The following is a 16,546-nucleotide window of genomic DNA, read 5'->3' as shown; positions in this document are numbered from 1 at the left end:
ATGCAATCTCTTAGTAAAACACACACTGCACTTTAAGGTGCTCTACTTGGCATGATCTGAACACACTACGTCTGCCGCTGATCTCGACTGTAGTACTCAGGTGATGAGTTGTGATTTCCAGCATCAGCAGTTAAGTATACTTGTTCCACCTTCCCTTTAAGGTAGCTACAAATTAGTGTGTAATACTTAAGTAATTGTAATAATATAGTGGTGTCATCTTGAGTAAGAGTGTAATGAGAACATATGTTTCATTAGCAGACACTTGAGATGATTCATGAGCACTGCTTCAGAAACACCTACGTATTTAAATGCATGGGACTTACAGGTGGGAATGATTGCTTTAGAAAGTACAGTGATTACAACAGGAGAGAAACACATGACTCATTTATGCACGTGTAATAAAAAAAGATTTATAGGTGAAACCCAGCCTCAAGAGTAAAGAATATATAAAACGAAAACCCTCTTTGCAAGGAGGAAAGACTAAATAAATACTTAATGAAAACATATTTTGAATCATCATGGCAATCACTCTCATAAAGGTGGGTTAAACAGTATTAGATTGAATGTCAAGTAACAGCATTTGGAAATCCCCCTGTGTGCTATATGTATCATGTTTGTGTCAGACGGTAAGGTTTCAACTGCTGCTCCTCTTTGCTGGTACAGTGTGTGTGTGTGTGTTGTTTTTTTTTTTTGGGCGGATTTATTTTTAAAAATTTAATTCAAGTTTGTTGTTACACAGTGCAGAGAAACATTAAAAAAGTGTGTTGTGGCTCCTAGGGGACGGTGCACAGGGGAGATACCAAAAAAAAAGAGTAAATATGCATGCAATTAAAACATAAAACAATATAAATGTGCAATAACAAAAGAAGGAAACATTATATACATTATATAACACTATATGTACGTGTGTTTAGGGGAAGAGAGTATTATTAGTTCTCTCCCTCCTAAGTTTTCAAGACTGTTTTCAAGTCTATCTTAATACATTACTCACATACCAGACAGTACTTCTTTGTTGAAAGAGGTACTGGTCTCTATAATAATCCCCCCTCCACATAATAGCAGTGAAGTAATTGGTTTTTTTTTCTCTCCTAAAGCCAATTCTGATACCTAAACTCAGGATATCTGCTCATAACAAATACCAATCTGATACCGCTGGCCTCTTTTTTTCCCCCAGATTTAAAATCTGTGTAACATGTAATGTAGATTGCTGAAGTCTGGCTGATACCTGATCCACTTAATAAAGTCAGCATCAGGGCCTCGCTCCACTGTAAGAGATGGAGAAAATGCATTTCAAAGTTCAACTGAAGTTAACATGAGGCTTTAACAGTCTGAGTTAGTCATACCAAGTGGGGATCTTCCATAGTTTTAGTGTTTTACTACTGAATTCCCTGTTTGTGTTTCCCCAGACTATGGATACGACCACAAAGAGGGAACTATGAACAAAAAACACTGAAGTTGGAAGATTCCCACTTGATCTGTCTTAAAGCAGACTGGTGAAGTCTCATATGAGCTTCAGCTAAACTTGACATTGACTTAAATGTGAAATTCGTCCCCTGTGTCTCTCACTGGATTTGCATTATGCCAGATTAGAGGACGAGTCACAGCCACAGTAACTTTCAATGTAGATACAGCATGTGAGTTTTTATATTATACTTGAAGAACCTGTCCTTTAAGCAATTGTTTTGACAGTGCACCTGCAATATATGCACGGATGATTCAGTCGGTTGTCTTGTGTGATGCACCAATCTGATACACTGGATCCGTATCGGTGCCAGTAAACACCTCAGCCATGATGGGACCAGTCTATATTAAATACAGTTTCTTTCTCATTGCATCATAACATTCAGTGTGTCCACTATCTGACTCTGTTTTTTTTTTTAGTGACTTCATGTTAACTTACATTAAAATAATTCCATGTGGTCTGGTGCAGATTGTAAATTTGGGTCAGAATCTGGACTTGTGCTTCTCTAGTCTCATGCTGAACTGATGCTCACATTATGTTGATCTTTAATTGCTGAAAAATGCTTCTCATTGACGTTCAACATGACCCACTGTTGCAGCAAAACTCTGATTACATCATTTGTCTCCTTCCTGTTTACACACAGTTGATGATGACTACTCTCAAATGAGTAATGAGTTATTTTCCTTGAAAACATAACATCTGCTTTTTTTTTTTTTTTTACTGTGACTTCAAGACGAGAGCTGATGCAACCTGCTGACAAGCGTCTGAGTGCAAGAAAAAAAAAAACTTTGCTTGACTGTCCATCCTGAAACCGTCTGACACCTCCGACTGTGCGGTGAAGGTGTTTGACCTCAGACCAGCCACTTCAGCAAGCATCATTACCCCAAATTACAGATACATCCACCGACTCGACTCATGACATATTTCAATATCTCGCATTGATTTCAGACAAGATGTATGAAAACGACTGTGAGGTGTCTGCCCCCAGGGTCTACTCAGTACTAAGTCCAATAATAGTTAGACAGAGTCTCGGTTAATGTAGAGGCTTATCAATGTGTTAGTCTGTTACACACTGTCTGCGATTCCCAACTCCCCCCCCACCCACCCACCCAACACTGTTTATGCTACCTCATCCCTCAGCTTTTTTTCGTTACCCCTCATGAACAATCAGCGCTGGTCACATTATTGCACATATGAGATTAATTTACTCCCCGCAGTACACAGAGTGATGTTATTACAGGAAAATCAATGCCCCTCTTGTTGTTCTCTGGGGCTGGACAGGGTGTACGCACATCTGCTCTCATAATACAACTGCTGACCTTGCTGTCAGAGAGTGAGCCAGAGAGAGGCTGCGGCGAAACGGCCGACGGTGTTGTTTATCAAAAGCTTTATCAAGCCTCTCTGCTCTCACAGACGTGTGACATCAGACTGTGGGTCAGTCAGCCAGCCAGATGAAAAAAAAAGAAAACAAAACAAAACAGTCTGTTGGCAGAGCGTGATAACCTTTATAGATTAAGACTTCAGCCAAGAGTTATAGATGATAGTGTACATTCAGAGTAAAAGTTCCTGAAAGAATAATATCACAATCTCTCAGTCCTGGTTTGCAGTTGACCTCCTCATACACAGATTTTTATTAACTCCCATCATCACTTAAGGGCTGAATAGACCGCCTGAATGACCTCTTGACCTTTTTGCAGGAGGATGGCTCCATAAAAAGAGTGGGGGAGGGGGAGCTGTGGAAGAAACAGACACCCCCCCCTTTTTTTTGCCCTTTTTTGTCAGTTAATGTCATCCAAGGCCATGTCGATAAAAATTGACCTACAATGTGTTTCAAGCCAAAAAAAGACAGGAGCATAAACATGAATAGAGGTATAGTAATATAATCGTAATAACTTTATTTATATAGCACCTTTAAAAACAGAGTTTACAAAGTGCTTAGACAGACAGAACAAAAGCCAGGCACTCAGAAAGCAATAAAAACAAACAGAAGGAGCCAAAACAAAACAAAAGCAAGACAAAATTAAGATAAAGTTAAGACAAGAGACGCAAAAACACAGTAGAGAGAACACAAAAAGATAAAAAAAACACAGTAATAAAGATACAAAGACGGTAAAAAACATGACATCACATAACAGGAAGTCTATAAAAATGGGTTATAAGAAGTGATTTAGAAGAAGATACTGGTTAAGTTCCTAAAAAATAAAAATCGAAAGAAAAAAATCAAAGGTAATATTGGAAATATTGTACAAAAAACATGCTTAAACTGTAGAAGGAATATATAATTTCATTCGCAGACATTCACTCTACATATATATATATATATTTAAATTGAAATAAAGCAAATGTTAACCTATAATGGACCTTTAAAACTCCCCTGCCAAAGCCCGCTGTTGACGTCTATCTCCCTCCTTTCTGCTCTAAGCTTTACCTGCTGCTGGAGGAAACACATCTCCAGACAGACAGACAGACAGACTGTCAGATAAACGACAGACAGGTAGGCAGGCGGTCAGACAGATAGACAGATAGTGAGACAGGCAGGCAGGCAGACAAACAGGCAGATAGACGACAGACACCCCCGCATAGTTTCCGTCAGCCGGGTGACGTCTCCGCCTCTCAGCCCGTGTGCAGTGTGACGTTGCGGGGCTGTAGTGGAGCCTCTAGCTGCATCTTGTTGACGGTCCGCCAGGCTTTTCCAGTACTGAGAAGACCCCGGGCGAGTGAGGACGACCGACAGCAGCGATCAGGCAAGTGTTTACAGGATTTCTAACAGCTTTAAATCGACATGTTTTAAAACGAGTTGAGCACGTTTTTTTTTGGTTGACAGCGGACCTTTAAGCACGGGACGATTAACGGCTGAGTTTGAATTACTGTGTTTTTTTTAGTCGCAGCCGACGGAGGAGGAGAGGCGAAGCTAACTTAGCCTGCTGTGTCGCTCTCTATCTGGGGTTAGCCTGCTGTGATGTTAGCGCTTTCGGTCCGCTCGTTTAGCCTGCTTTTATCGCTCACTAAGCCGGGGCTTCATGTGAGCTTTTACACCGGCGGGATACGCCGCTCAGTCACTCCGGACGCCGCTGTTTATCTCTCGGTTTGCCGTGTGAGCCGAGGCAGGTCAGTCCGCTTGATTATCGCTCTCTTTGCCGGGGCGACCCAGGGTAAGTTAGCCTGCCTCACAGCCCGCTACGCTGGTTAGACAGCTCTAACAATAGCGGACTTTACCGGGGGTAAACTGGGGTAGCTAAGCTAGCTAGCTAGCGCAGTTGGTACTGAACGTTGAAGATCGCTGTTTCCCAATTGATTTATAGACAAATACGCACATTTAATGCTTTAACTTTATGTTTTTATAGATGCTTGTAGTCAAAACGTAACCTTACTCATGATTTAAAATAATGTCACCGGTTTATTAATGTGTTACTCAAAGCGATTTGACCGTTTGGTGTACTCGGTATAAGGCACCGTAAGTTACCTGCGTGTATGACATACGGGCTAAGCCCCCGGTTGTAAGTTAAACCCCCCGTCGTGCCCTCACACCAAACCCGGTGTGTGTAAACGCTTGGACCGCGGTGCCTCCCCAGACCAGACTGTAGTGTGTAGACAGTGAATGTCATTATCAGCGCTGTCTGCATACCAGTGCCGTCGTGGCGAGCCAGCAGAGAGAGGAGGCGAGGTACAGTTTGCAGACTGGGAGAGGAGGAGGGGGGAGATACAGAGCAGCAGGAGCATTATTATACGCGGTGTCCTTGCAGCAGCAGCAGCAAAAAAAAAGGATACCGGGAGTAAAGGGTGACACTTGGATTCATGATTTTTTTTATAACGGCTGTGAGATTGTTTACAAGAAACAATGTTATGTCGCTAAGCAATGCGGGCGATATAATCTCTGACATACAAACCGATCTGGGGGTTTTAGCAGGCAAACCGGAGTCCCGTAATACACTGAGCAGGCTGCCTCCCTCATTTATTGGTCGCTGATTTGATTTTGCAGTGTTTTTTTTCAATCGGCCCACAGAGATATTTGCCATTAAAAAAAAAAACGCCCACAAACATCAACCCGCTTCGGAATCGAGCTCAAGGTTTTGCACCGCAGCAGCAGTCGGCGGAAAAAACGGAACATTTCGCAAAAGCCTGCAAATCTGTGGTCAACCAAACAACAAGCTAAACGTTTTTTTTTGTTGTTGTTTTTTGTGGCAAGCTTAAATCCCCATTAAGACAGATGTATAAATCTAGAGTATTTCACTTCAACATCAAATGATACTGTATAGATGTTGCATTTTCAAGCTGAAGTGCATCCAATCATCTCTTGGTGTCATACTGCAGCAGTAGCCATTATCAACTACATTGCGTTTAATTGGGAAATACCTGCTAAGTGTTGTTTACCTTATTACGGTCGATTGAGTAATTCCGCAGTAGAGCCAGAGAGTAAAACAGTGGGGAAACACCGCTTTCCACACTGCTGTATGTCAAGCTGTGAAAGGACCGAGAGAAGGGGACGACTGCTGTTAACGCTTTTATCAATTGTTTTTCATGCAGTTGATGGGGTCAGCGTGGGGTAAGCAGACCTAAGGGGAAGGCACAATATGGTTTGGAGGGGTACTTTCACTTGCAAAGTGAAATGTTGTGGACCATTGTGTATCAGCCTTAAATTAACAATGTAATAGAAGAGGGGCAGGGTGGTTTGTTGGGGGGGGGGGGGTTTGCTTGTTGGGTTGTCATGTCTGGTCAACTGGTTTCGCTTGTTAAAATTCTCACTTTGCGCTGGAAAGTTTGTTTCAAAGACCTTTGGTGAAAACCTTGATGCAAATTTCCCCTGGGGTTCAATTACAAGGGCTGAGAAAGCCTTGTGTTTGTGTGAAGTATGGTAATGGCCATTTGGCTTAGTGGTCCATGCAAACAGCCATTAACCTCTTCAGCCCCCAGCCGGGACAGCGGCCATAAAACATTTAAACTCCTTATGGATATTTCATGCTCAACAACATTTTTTGATGAGATAATTTTCTGTTTGTTTATTCCCCTACAGGAAAGCAATCTATTAGCAATTGTTTAGATAGCGACTGAATGATTTTCCCCCACCCAATGTTCCCGACTGTTTTCTAAATTCCTGTTTTTTCATTCTTAGGAAGCAGATCAGAACATAGAAAACTTCCGTCACCATCATGCATGTGTCTAACTACCAGAAGATTTGTGTCATTTGAAAAGACTTAAGGAGGAAAAAAAAAAAGACTCAGAGGAATACAAGAACTCAATCAGCAGACAGAAACGACAATAACACAGTGCTTAGACATGGCCAGCACCCAGACCAGTTTGAAAACCCCTTTCAAAGACTTGACCTCATTCAAGGGCAACATGAAACGGTTGTACAGAGAGCGACTGGAAGACGCGCCCATCAAGAAGCGAGTGATGGCGGAGATTAACCTGAAGCGTCGCAGCTTGGATTCCTTCCCCAAAACTCCCAAGGTGAAGAGGGAGCAGATCGACGACCTGCGCATTGACTCTGACATGGACGTGGAGGGTCGGGCTGAACTACACGTTGTGGGCTCTGCTAAAGCCCTGGACCTGAGCCCTGGGCTCAAACACACACTAGCTCAGTTCACCCTCAGCAGCCAGAGCTCCCTCGGGGGCCCAGCTGCTTTCTCAGCCCGTACCGGCCACGAGCATTCCCCCGCCGGCATGCCTCCTCTACCCTCCCCTCCTGTTCTGGGAGGGGGCCCTCTGCTGGTTCCCTGCGACAGCTCCACTGAACTCACCCACTCACTGCTGGAAGGAGAGTCTATCTCCTGCTTCGTCGTGGGGGGAGAGAAGCGGCTCTGCCTGCCCCAGGTGCTCAACTCCGTGCTCCGCGACTTCTCGCTGCAGCAGATCAACACTGTGTGTGACGAGCTCTACGTCTACTGCTCACGTTGCGACGCGGAGCAGCTGCACATCCTTAAGGTGCTGGGCATCCTGCCGTTCAACGCACCTTCCTGTGGCCTCATTACACTGACGGATGCACAACGTCTGTGCAACGCTCTGCTGCGTCCTGGGGCGGCTTTGCCTGCCGACCCCAGCGGTAAGCTGTCGGCCCAGGGCCTGCTGAAGGAGAGCGAAGCCAGCTTCCAGGTGGAACACCAGTGTCTGGGGAAGTGCCAGGGTCTCTTTGTGCCCCAGTTCTACACCCAGCCCGAGGCGCCCTGCATCCAGTGCATCGAGTGCCATTTGCTCTTTTCACCACAGAAGTTTGTCATGCATTCACACAAGTCACCTGATAAGAGGACCTGCCACTGGGGCTTTGACTCAGCCAAGTGGCCCTGCTACCTGCAGCTTGCCAGGAAGTACCAGGGTATGCCCGAGGAACCCAAGCTCAAGCAGCTCCTGGACGAGGTCAAAGAGAAGTTTCACTACCAGCTCAAGAGGTCGCTAGACAAAGTAAGTACATCTCTCAATTATACTTCGCGTGTTTGCAGGCTATAAAATGTCAGTCATCATCGTGCTGATAAGAAAGCAATTGAAATGGTGATTTATTATGTTAGATAATGTGCTCTGAATGTCTCTGGCTGGGTCATTGGCCCTTCTTCTTGTCTTTAATACTCTAGTCCCGTGTTGTTGTGTATTCAGCAGTTTGACTAGACTACCTCACGGCTGGTGTTTTCTTAAACCTGCGTTGACCTAGTATGTGTGAGAGAGGTCTGGGACAGGTGGTGACATCTGCCTGCTCAGGTCTGATCAGACGAGGTTAGGCCAGCTGGCCACAGCTGAAGGGGAAGTGCATCATTTGTCCCCTCGGGTCACCTGGAGGTCACTGGGAATGTCACTGAACAAAAGGCCAATATACGAGGCTCAGGAAGCACCTCTTTAACTCCTGCATTGGAATTACACGCTAGCAGTTACCTTTTAGTTTGACCTTTTAACTGACTTTAAATAAAAAATAAAATGTCTACTTTGCCCAATTTGTCTTTTTACAAATTAAGAAAATGGAAATAAAAGCTGGTTCAACCCAAAACTTCAGAAATATTATATTGAATGTGTCAGAGAATTGTTTCAAATTGATAGAACCTGTTAAAATCTTTAAGTTGCTCGGCAAGAAGGACAGATACAGGTGCTTCTTGAGTTTATAAAATGTCTAAATGTGGTACCACTGATGGATCCCAGTCCTCCTCATTAGAGGGTTTTGACCCTTTTTACCTCCAGGCAAACCTGAAAGGGAAATGACTCCATTGCATTACTGGTAGTTATGACTGAAGGCCAGAACACTGCAGAGTCTTCCAAAGAGGATGATTTTGCCGATTCTTTTTGTGTTGTGTTTTTGTGTCAGAGCAGTATCTAAGGCACAAGGGCAGTGAGCCTATTGAAAAGTCAGCATTCAGAGGGAGGGAAAAGCTCTAGATTGTTTCCAAGCCATTGACTGGTTTATGTCTCATGACCTCCCTCTGACCACAGTGGGCTGCCATTTTTGTATTGTTTTCTGGGTAAAGGTGGGGTTGTGTTTTTGTCTGTTTCATGGGTTTGTTCAAACTCAAATCCACCAGTGCAGATAAAGTAAAAAAAAAAATCTTTAAATGATTGATCATTAACCAGCAAACACACATTTAGAAACAGAAAGAGGCTCAACCACAACCTTTGGTAGCCAGATTTAGTTGTGATTGTAGTACAGCCGGCAGCGGAATAAGTGAGAGACTGCGGAGGGTAGAGAGGTCGCAGTGTGTGTTCGGAGTGTTTGCAGGTGTGAGAGTGTGCAACGCTTTAATATAGAGCACAAATTAGTCGTGCATGTGAAATAGAGAGATGCCTTTTTATTTTCCCCCCGTCTGGTTAACTTTGGGTGTGAATTTGACGGAAATACCGCCTGCTGTCTCGTCTAGCGTCCAGACCGCATTCCTGTCTCGCCTCTTCCCAATTGTCCTCCTCTTCTCCCTCCGCCTCGGTTTAAGGTATGCGTTTTGGAAGATTCAGACATTCTTTCTCAAAGACATAGACATTTCAATACCGCAGAGGAAACATGAATGCAATGTCGGGCACGTACAAACATCAGCTTACACAGACCACAGACGCAACACATGTATAAAAACATATGCTTAAAGAGTCCCACAATTTTTGTTGTGTGTGTGTGTGTGTGTGTGTGTGTGTGTGTGTGTGTGTGTGTGTGTTTATGTGCTAGACGTTGCCAACCTCAGTGTGTGTAATGAGCTGTTAACTGGAGGCTAGTATGACGCATCTTGGTCTCTCTCTGTCTCACACTTTGCCAGTCTCTCTGGAGCCTCTGTCTCACCACAGTTTCAGGTGTTGTCGTCTCTCTGTGGGGTCATTTCTCAGTTTATGTGTTTTTGTTTTTGTTACTTCTTTTTTTAGTATCGTCTCTTTTTTTTTTTTCTTTTTTTTTTTTTCCACATCGTTCTGCTCTTTGCGTGACTGTGACTTTATCGGAAATCCTGTTGTCAAATCAATCGTGGAAGTGAATTTTTTATGCAACAGCTACATCTGTGACACACACTGTCACAAATGGTCAAATTCCTGGAAAGACAGTTGCCTGCGAGTCTACAGGAAGCAGGTGATTTTGGCATTAAAAGAGGATGCCACTCCACCGCCCCCCCCCACCCCCCCACCCCCTCCTCTTCATCTGAGCGGATGTACGAGTGTGTGAAAGGTCAGTAGCCAGAGAACAAGGTGAGCTGGCAGTGTCCTGCTTCGCTCAGGACACTTGTGTTCCCTTCCAAAGAAGCTACTCTCTGTTTACATATGTGTGTGTGTGTGTGTGTGTGTGTTTGACTGAACAGGAAGTGAGGCAGACGGACATGTCTCTCACCCTGAACATCCTCCAGACTCTGTGTCCAGCCGCCTCCACTGCACTGGCTGTGTGACTCATACTTTCCACATCCCAGTGGATGTTAGTGGAAGAGCAGCTTATAGTTACACACACTTCTTAGAAAGATGGTTCGGCGTGTTGGTCTAAACCCTAACTGCAGATCCTTTTCCCAGTGGTCCTTATTTACACACAGTGTCAGTATGCACATTTACAAGCAGTTCATAGTTTTACCAGAGAGCTCTGGGACCACTGGAGGAGAAGAGACACAAACAAGGGGAGCCTTCTGGAAGTTTTTTTTTTTTTTTTTCCGCACTTTCTCCAATGGCTACTAGTCCCATATCCTGTTCAGAGTGTTTGGTTTGAGAAGGTGCAGTTAAAAACTCCAGGACTTGCTCTCTATAAACAGCGCTTTGTGCCCACAGGCACAGCTTCTCTGTCTACTGATCCCTGCTGTGTAAATAGAGTTCGCTAGACAGACGCCACCAACAGACAGCAACAAGCTGATGCCTTATCTCAAGAGTTACTTCAGTGTCCACCAGACAATGAGTTCATTCTACCTTTAGGGGTTGTGAAAGGCACACGTACTTTCCGCTGAGACATGATCGTGTATCGTCATTTTCCTTAGGTGATTTCTGTTTTCTCTGACAAAGACGGGAAGAAACAGAAATTCCAATTCGATGGTCATCCCCACCACCTTGTGAAATAACCGTTGCTAGAGGGACATTCTGTTTATTTGGGCTGCGTATTTACATGGCATGTCATCAGACGACTTCTAGTGTATTACAAAACATCTGAATGACAAAATCCCCCACTTGTACTCACATCAGGTCAAATTATATTTTAAAACCGATTCCATTTTGCTGTTTTCAAATAAGAAAAAAAAAAACCCCAAACCATTATGACCTGATATTTTAGGCATATTCCCCAACCCTTGCGACATGGCAGAGCAACATAGCGAACATGGCTACGTGTTGCTTATTTGCCTCAGCCTTGTTTGTATCGTTGTGCTGGCCCAGAGTCAAAAGTGTCAGACGGAGAGAACAGCCTTCCTCTGTCTGTCTCCCTGGCCAGGCTGACACAGTGGCTGCGGCACAGACGGCAGACAGCTGCATCTCTCTGGCTTCCTCTATTTGCTATTTGGAAACCAGTGACTTCATTACCGCAGACCAGTGCAGCTGCACTCTCTGGCTGTCTCCTGGGCTGTGTGCTCTGTCTGTCTGTCTGCTTGTCAGTCATTCTCTTGGGCTGTATCTAATTGGATTTTGGCGAGCGCGCTAATCGTTTACTGTGCTGCCTTTGCTATCCGCTATCTCCTCCACCTCTCCCTCTATCTTGACGTCCATCTTCCATCTGCCTGCTTCTCTCGGGTTCATGTCCTCACACATCTTGACGTATGGCCTTCAGTCTGCTCTTCACTCTTCGCTAACCATCATCCCTTTCCTCTAACCCAGACAGTTCTGCTGTTAGCCACATGTGTCTGTAAACAGTCAATACCCCCCGGGCCCCAATCAGCGGACAGTAACAAAATAAGCAGCCAAATGACCCGATAAGTCGATCGTTACATAAGCAATAAGACCACTTGTGTGGGTCTGCTTGGTGGATGAGAGGAAAGCCAGTGACTATTGATCGGGTCTCCAACCTTGATGGATGTGGCGAGTTGCCGGGTGACACGGACACCGAATAGAGGAGGAGATGGACCGAAAGGGGAGGCAGGAGGAAATAGAAGAAGAGTGAAATGAGGAGAGTCAGTTACAGAGGCCGCAGCCGGTGTTGCGTAAGTTTCCGTCTGTGTTCAGACATGTGCAACAGCCTCTCAAGTTAACCTCACCTCTGCATCTGCTGTCGCCTTTTGTAATTTTTGTTACTCAGACAGGCTGCCAGACTTAAGTAGCGTCAAGCAGACACAGAAAAAAAGGTAACTGTTGTCGGAACACAGACCACGTCTGGAGGAGATACTTGAGCAAATGAGGTAAGGGCAGACATGAGAGGTAAAGAGTATGAAAAGAAGACAATGACAGGGCAAGGTAAGGACAGGTGGCTTTTGTCTCGGTCACAAACCGCTCTTCACTTGTTTCTTATTCTCGCCCTTCCATGAAACAAGCCTTATTCACACAGCCATTAGGTTGTTACAGGGGGGCTCGGGCCCCAGCTCTTCTTTCCTCGGTTGAAAATTAACCTCCCCAAGACCTGAGCTGAACCACACATCTAGCCTGGAACAGCCCTCTCGGCCGGCCAATCACATACCGACTAGCTCGCATTTCCCCAGCCTTTTCCTTTACCCCCCCCCCCTCAACCCCACCCCAAAACACCCATACACATATTTCTATGTCTGTTTGTGCATTTCCCAAAGAACAATTATCCACTTATACTGAATACACAGCAGCTTCTTTGAACGCTGGCCCAGAGTAACCTACAGTCTATCACGCCTGTATGTAGTTCGGTGTGGGAGACTGTACGTGTTCCCCGTGCACAACAAGCTGTGCCTTGGCCAGTGTTTGCTGCCTGTTGTAAAGGGCTAAATGGGGCCCCGCAAGGTAGGAGGGGCTGAGCCAAGGGGCCTCTGGTATGTCACCATCAGGTCAGTGCCAGTATCACAGCTCCATAACAGCATTACAGCACACTGGAGGACCGCAAAATTCATTACTTCAGTCTTTTTCTTTCAAGAATCTTTACAATTTTTTTAGAACCGACATTTGGAAATGTTACAAGCTTCAGTTGCAGTTCAGTTGTCCACTTGCGGAGCTCTGCAACCAAGGCAGGGGAGCAAAGCTTTTTCATCCACTGGCATGCCATATTTAAAATTTACCATCGGTTGGATGGTGGCAATTTCCCACCCCAGCCGTAGCTTGTTGTTTTTGACTGTTTCCTCAGCTTGGGTTCTTTTCCCATCTCACCACCAGAGGAAGAAGATAATGCACAGCGCTGGGACTGATGTGAGCTAGCAACAGCAGCAGGCAGCAGAGATAGGTCAGTCCAGATACAGTGGAACTTCTGCCACGTCTGCCAACAGTCTCATAGACTAAACAAACTGGCTAAGCCCCTCCCAGCCAAATGTCCTCCAGGCTTTAAAAGGGCCCTGGACTGACAGCCTGTTTGCATGTTCACTGTTTTCTGGCTCTTCCCCCCCTCAGGGCGTCAGACCAGTTTGTTGCCTCTAAAGAAAATGAGAGCGAGAACAAGTGAAAGCGAGGGGAATATAATGGGCTACGAGTTCAAACAAGACTGTCAGAAGAGAAAGCGGCTTGGATCGTAACACGTCTGACTACTTTGCCTGGGTTGTTTTGCATGAGACCGGAATAATGAGGAGTCTTGGTATTAATTAATCGATGTGTTGATGAGAAGATTAACTGTCCACTGTCTGGTCTCCCTGGGAGACAGTCAGAAGATCAGGTTGTGTGTGTGTTGGGGGGGAGGGGGGGGGGCAGGGAGTCGTAGGCGAGGGAGGTATACTGTAAAAGAATTGTGGGAGACTGCCAGTCAGTGCGTGTTGTGTGCAAGCAGAGAGAGCGCGTTTGCATTTGAAAGGCTCTTCTGTGCCGCCTTCCCGGTGGGAACGGTGATTAATGAAGATATAAATGGAGAGACCAGAGACGGCGCTTTCCATAGGAGCACCGTATACACAGCAGACACACACACACACACACAAATACACACCATATAGGCACTTGGACTCACTCTCTTGTATTTTCTCCCACAGCCCCAGCGTCCCAGACAGGGAGATAAACACGAGATATCAAAGGCGTGTCATGAGTCCCGCTGGGCTGCCACCCGGCACATCCACAACACATTAAACCCAGCCACTACACTGATCAATTATGCATGTAGCAAACACAGGGAAATCAAGGGAAAATAGTCGGCCTGTACGATTAAGGGAATCCCCATCTCTCCACTTTGCCAGTAATTTATTTGCATGTTTGGTAATAGCTTATCATTTCCATATGGAAGCGATCCTGCTCTCGTCCTTTGATTCGGTCTCCAAGTTCTTTTGTCAAACGGCCTCACACGCTTAACAGCACAGAACAATGGCAACCAGGTTCAGACTACGTCCACGCTAATACGTTTTCATTTTAAAACAGCGGTCCTTACTAACACCTGAAAACTGATAAGATCCGATCAGGAAGTGAACATGTGCGTCATCGCTTGCAAAAGTCTCTGTTTCCGCCCGTCCAGACTAAAACGCAATCCTGGAATTTTCAAACTAAACTTTTAGAGAGTCTCTGTTTTAAGGGTTTGAAAATGTCACAGTAGTGTGGATGCTGGGTGTAAACGTAGCAAAAGTTACGTGTTTTAAAACTAAAACATTTTGGTGTGGATATACCCTCAGTGTTGCTGTGGCCCATGCTAGTTTTGACCTTCAGCCCACGCACCAGATGAAAGCAAGCGGCACAGCAGACCACTGTCAGATGCAAACCTGCCAAGCTCGGATAGGTGATTACTTGCCCTGAAAGTCCTTTATTTTGCAGCCTCACCTTTGCTCTGCTAACATCAAACGCCCTCCAACAGTTTCTCCCCCCTTCCACTGCTGGCTGCCTCTGTACCCTGTAAATCCTTATCTCACCAGGGGCCTGACTAATGCTGCTCAGGGAAAGGCTGTAAAGTTAGCAACTGGGAAACAGACTGCTTTAGTGAAGGTGAAACAAGTGACATTTTGTGGTTTGCCCAGTCTTCCATTTCTTTCAGACTCTGCCTTACCGAATACTGATGTGTTTATCTCACCGCTATTCCAACCTAAAGCGACGCCGCTCATGGGAATCAACTGTCTCCCTGATATTTCTTAGGGCAGACACACACATGCAAACATACAGTCTTCTCTGCTTCATATCCCTCAGGGGTCCATACCAGCTCATCTACATCCTGTAAATAGAGTACTATTTCCCTCTGGATCCTCTACAGCCCCGCTGCACCTCTTTACATCATAAACTAAGGAGTAGACAATCTTTGAGGTCGTTGACCTCCAGGTGCAATTAATTACCAAATAGCTTTCATAAAATGTATATTGTGTATTTTCATTTGAGCATCCTTAGAAGCTATGGAAGCCCAATTAAGGGCTGCATGTGTCGAGACTGGTGAGTGCACTTCAGCATCATTGCATGCAAGCTAATAGTCAAGTCCTCCTTAACTGTCCCCAAGCAACAGAGTGGTGTGTGTTTGTGTATGCGCCTCTCGTTGAGCATGTGGCACCGATTCTCGGTCTTTGCGTGTCCAGTTCTTTCTCTGGCTTTGCTGTTGGTTCGTCGTATTTAAGCAGCCTTGCTGCTGGGGTGACTTGGCCCACACAGAGCCTTATTGCCCTTGACTTTATCCTTTGAAGACTTGAAGTTTCGCCTTGTGGTTTACAGTCTGGCTACATTTTAACCAGTTCCTATGACAAGTGCACTTTGTTATGCCAGACATTTTCTTTGTCATCACTATCAAAATGAAATCGGCTGAAGCACATCCTGATCCCAGATGAGGCCATATGTACAGTAGTTCTTCAGAGGACTGACTCATCGTGGGGAAAGAAATCTAGCCTCAGGCCAAATGATGGTAAATTCTGGCTGCAGCTGGCAAGGTTGCCCTTTCTGTCTGCTGCCTTGGCAGACAACCAGATAGTCTCATTTTCTATTCTGTGAGGCACCGTGCCTCATAGAAGAATGGAAGTTACAGTCGAAACTTGAAATCCAAAAGTGAAACTTTTTTTGTCCTAGCGTCATGAGATCTGAATGACAGATAGCCAGACAGTGACTTCACCCTGACGAGAGCTTCGAATGTGTCCGCATGATGACACAGGTCTCTTATTAGAACGATGACACGCGTGCAAATACACACAGTAGCGCATGATAATGTGCCGGTGACACGATTAAAGGAAGTCAAAGGGTCAAACCGAGCCACACACACACAAACACACACACAACACACACACACAAACACACACACAAACACAACCGCCATCAGCCACTTCCTCTCATCACCGCACCAACCCTACTCTGCAGCGTGAGTCACAGTGCTCCATCAGTGCTGCGGTCTGCTCTCCACTCATCAGCGTCACTGTGGAGCCAGGACGAAGATTTATCACTGTCCCAGTCTCTCTCTCGCACAGTCTGTTTGATGTACGCCCAGGTGTGTTCACTTAGAGCTCTGACTCAATTGTAATGACATTTACGAAACCCAACCGCGCTTTTCTTGGGCTGTTGTCAAGCCAGCCTCAGACGCTGACTGACTGTTTTGAATTAATGAAGGAGGACTGGTGATGGAGTGTGTGTGGACTGCGGGGTCATAATATCAGTACAGGCGGGATAGAAATGAGTAGCAGCCTCCACTAAAAAAAAAAAAAA

General features: G+C 45.3%; 1 protein-coding gene across 2 annotated transcripts in view; it reads left to right on the top strand.

Annotated features, from left to right (window-relative positions):
- Window positions 1–4,214: 4,214 nt before the first annotated feature.
- skila (SKI-like proto-oncogene a) overlaps window positions 4,215–16,546 on the top strand; it is a 32,264-nt gene continuing 19,932 nt past the window's right edge. The window contains exons 1-2 of one of the 2 annotated variants that reach the window (XM_042429990.1): window positions 4,215–4,614; window positions 6,573–7,858. In XM_042429990.1, the coding sequence (XP_042285924.1) occupies window positions 6,737–7,858 (1,122 nt within the window). In that variant the 5' untranslated portion in view covers window positions 4,215–4,614; window positions 6,573–6,736. Of the gene's footprint in view, window positions 4,615–4,634; window positions 5,127–6,572; window positions 7,859–16,546 lie in introns of those variants that run through there. The other variant, XM_042429989.1, reaches the window with a different exon arrangement.

Source organism: Thunnus maccoyii, chromosome 12, assembly GCF_910596095.1.
Source record: "Thunnus maccoyii chromosome 12, fThuMac1.1, whole genome shotgun sequence".
NCBI lineage: Eukaryota > Metazoa > Chordata > Actinopteri > Scombriformes > Scombridae > Thunnus > Thunnus maccoyii.
This window is presented reverse-complemented; position numbering and strand designations above follow the sequence as displayed.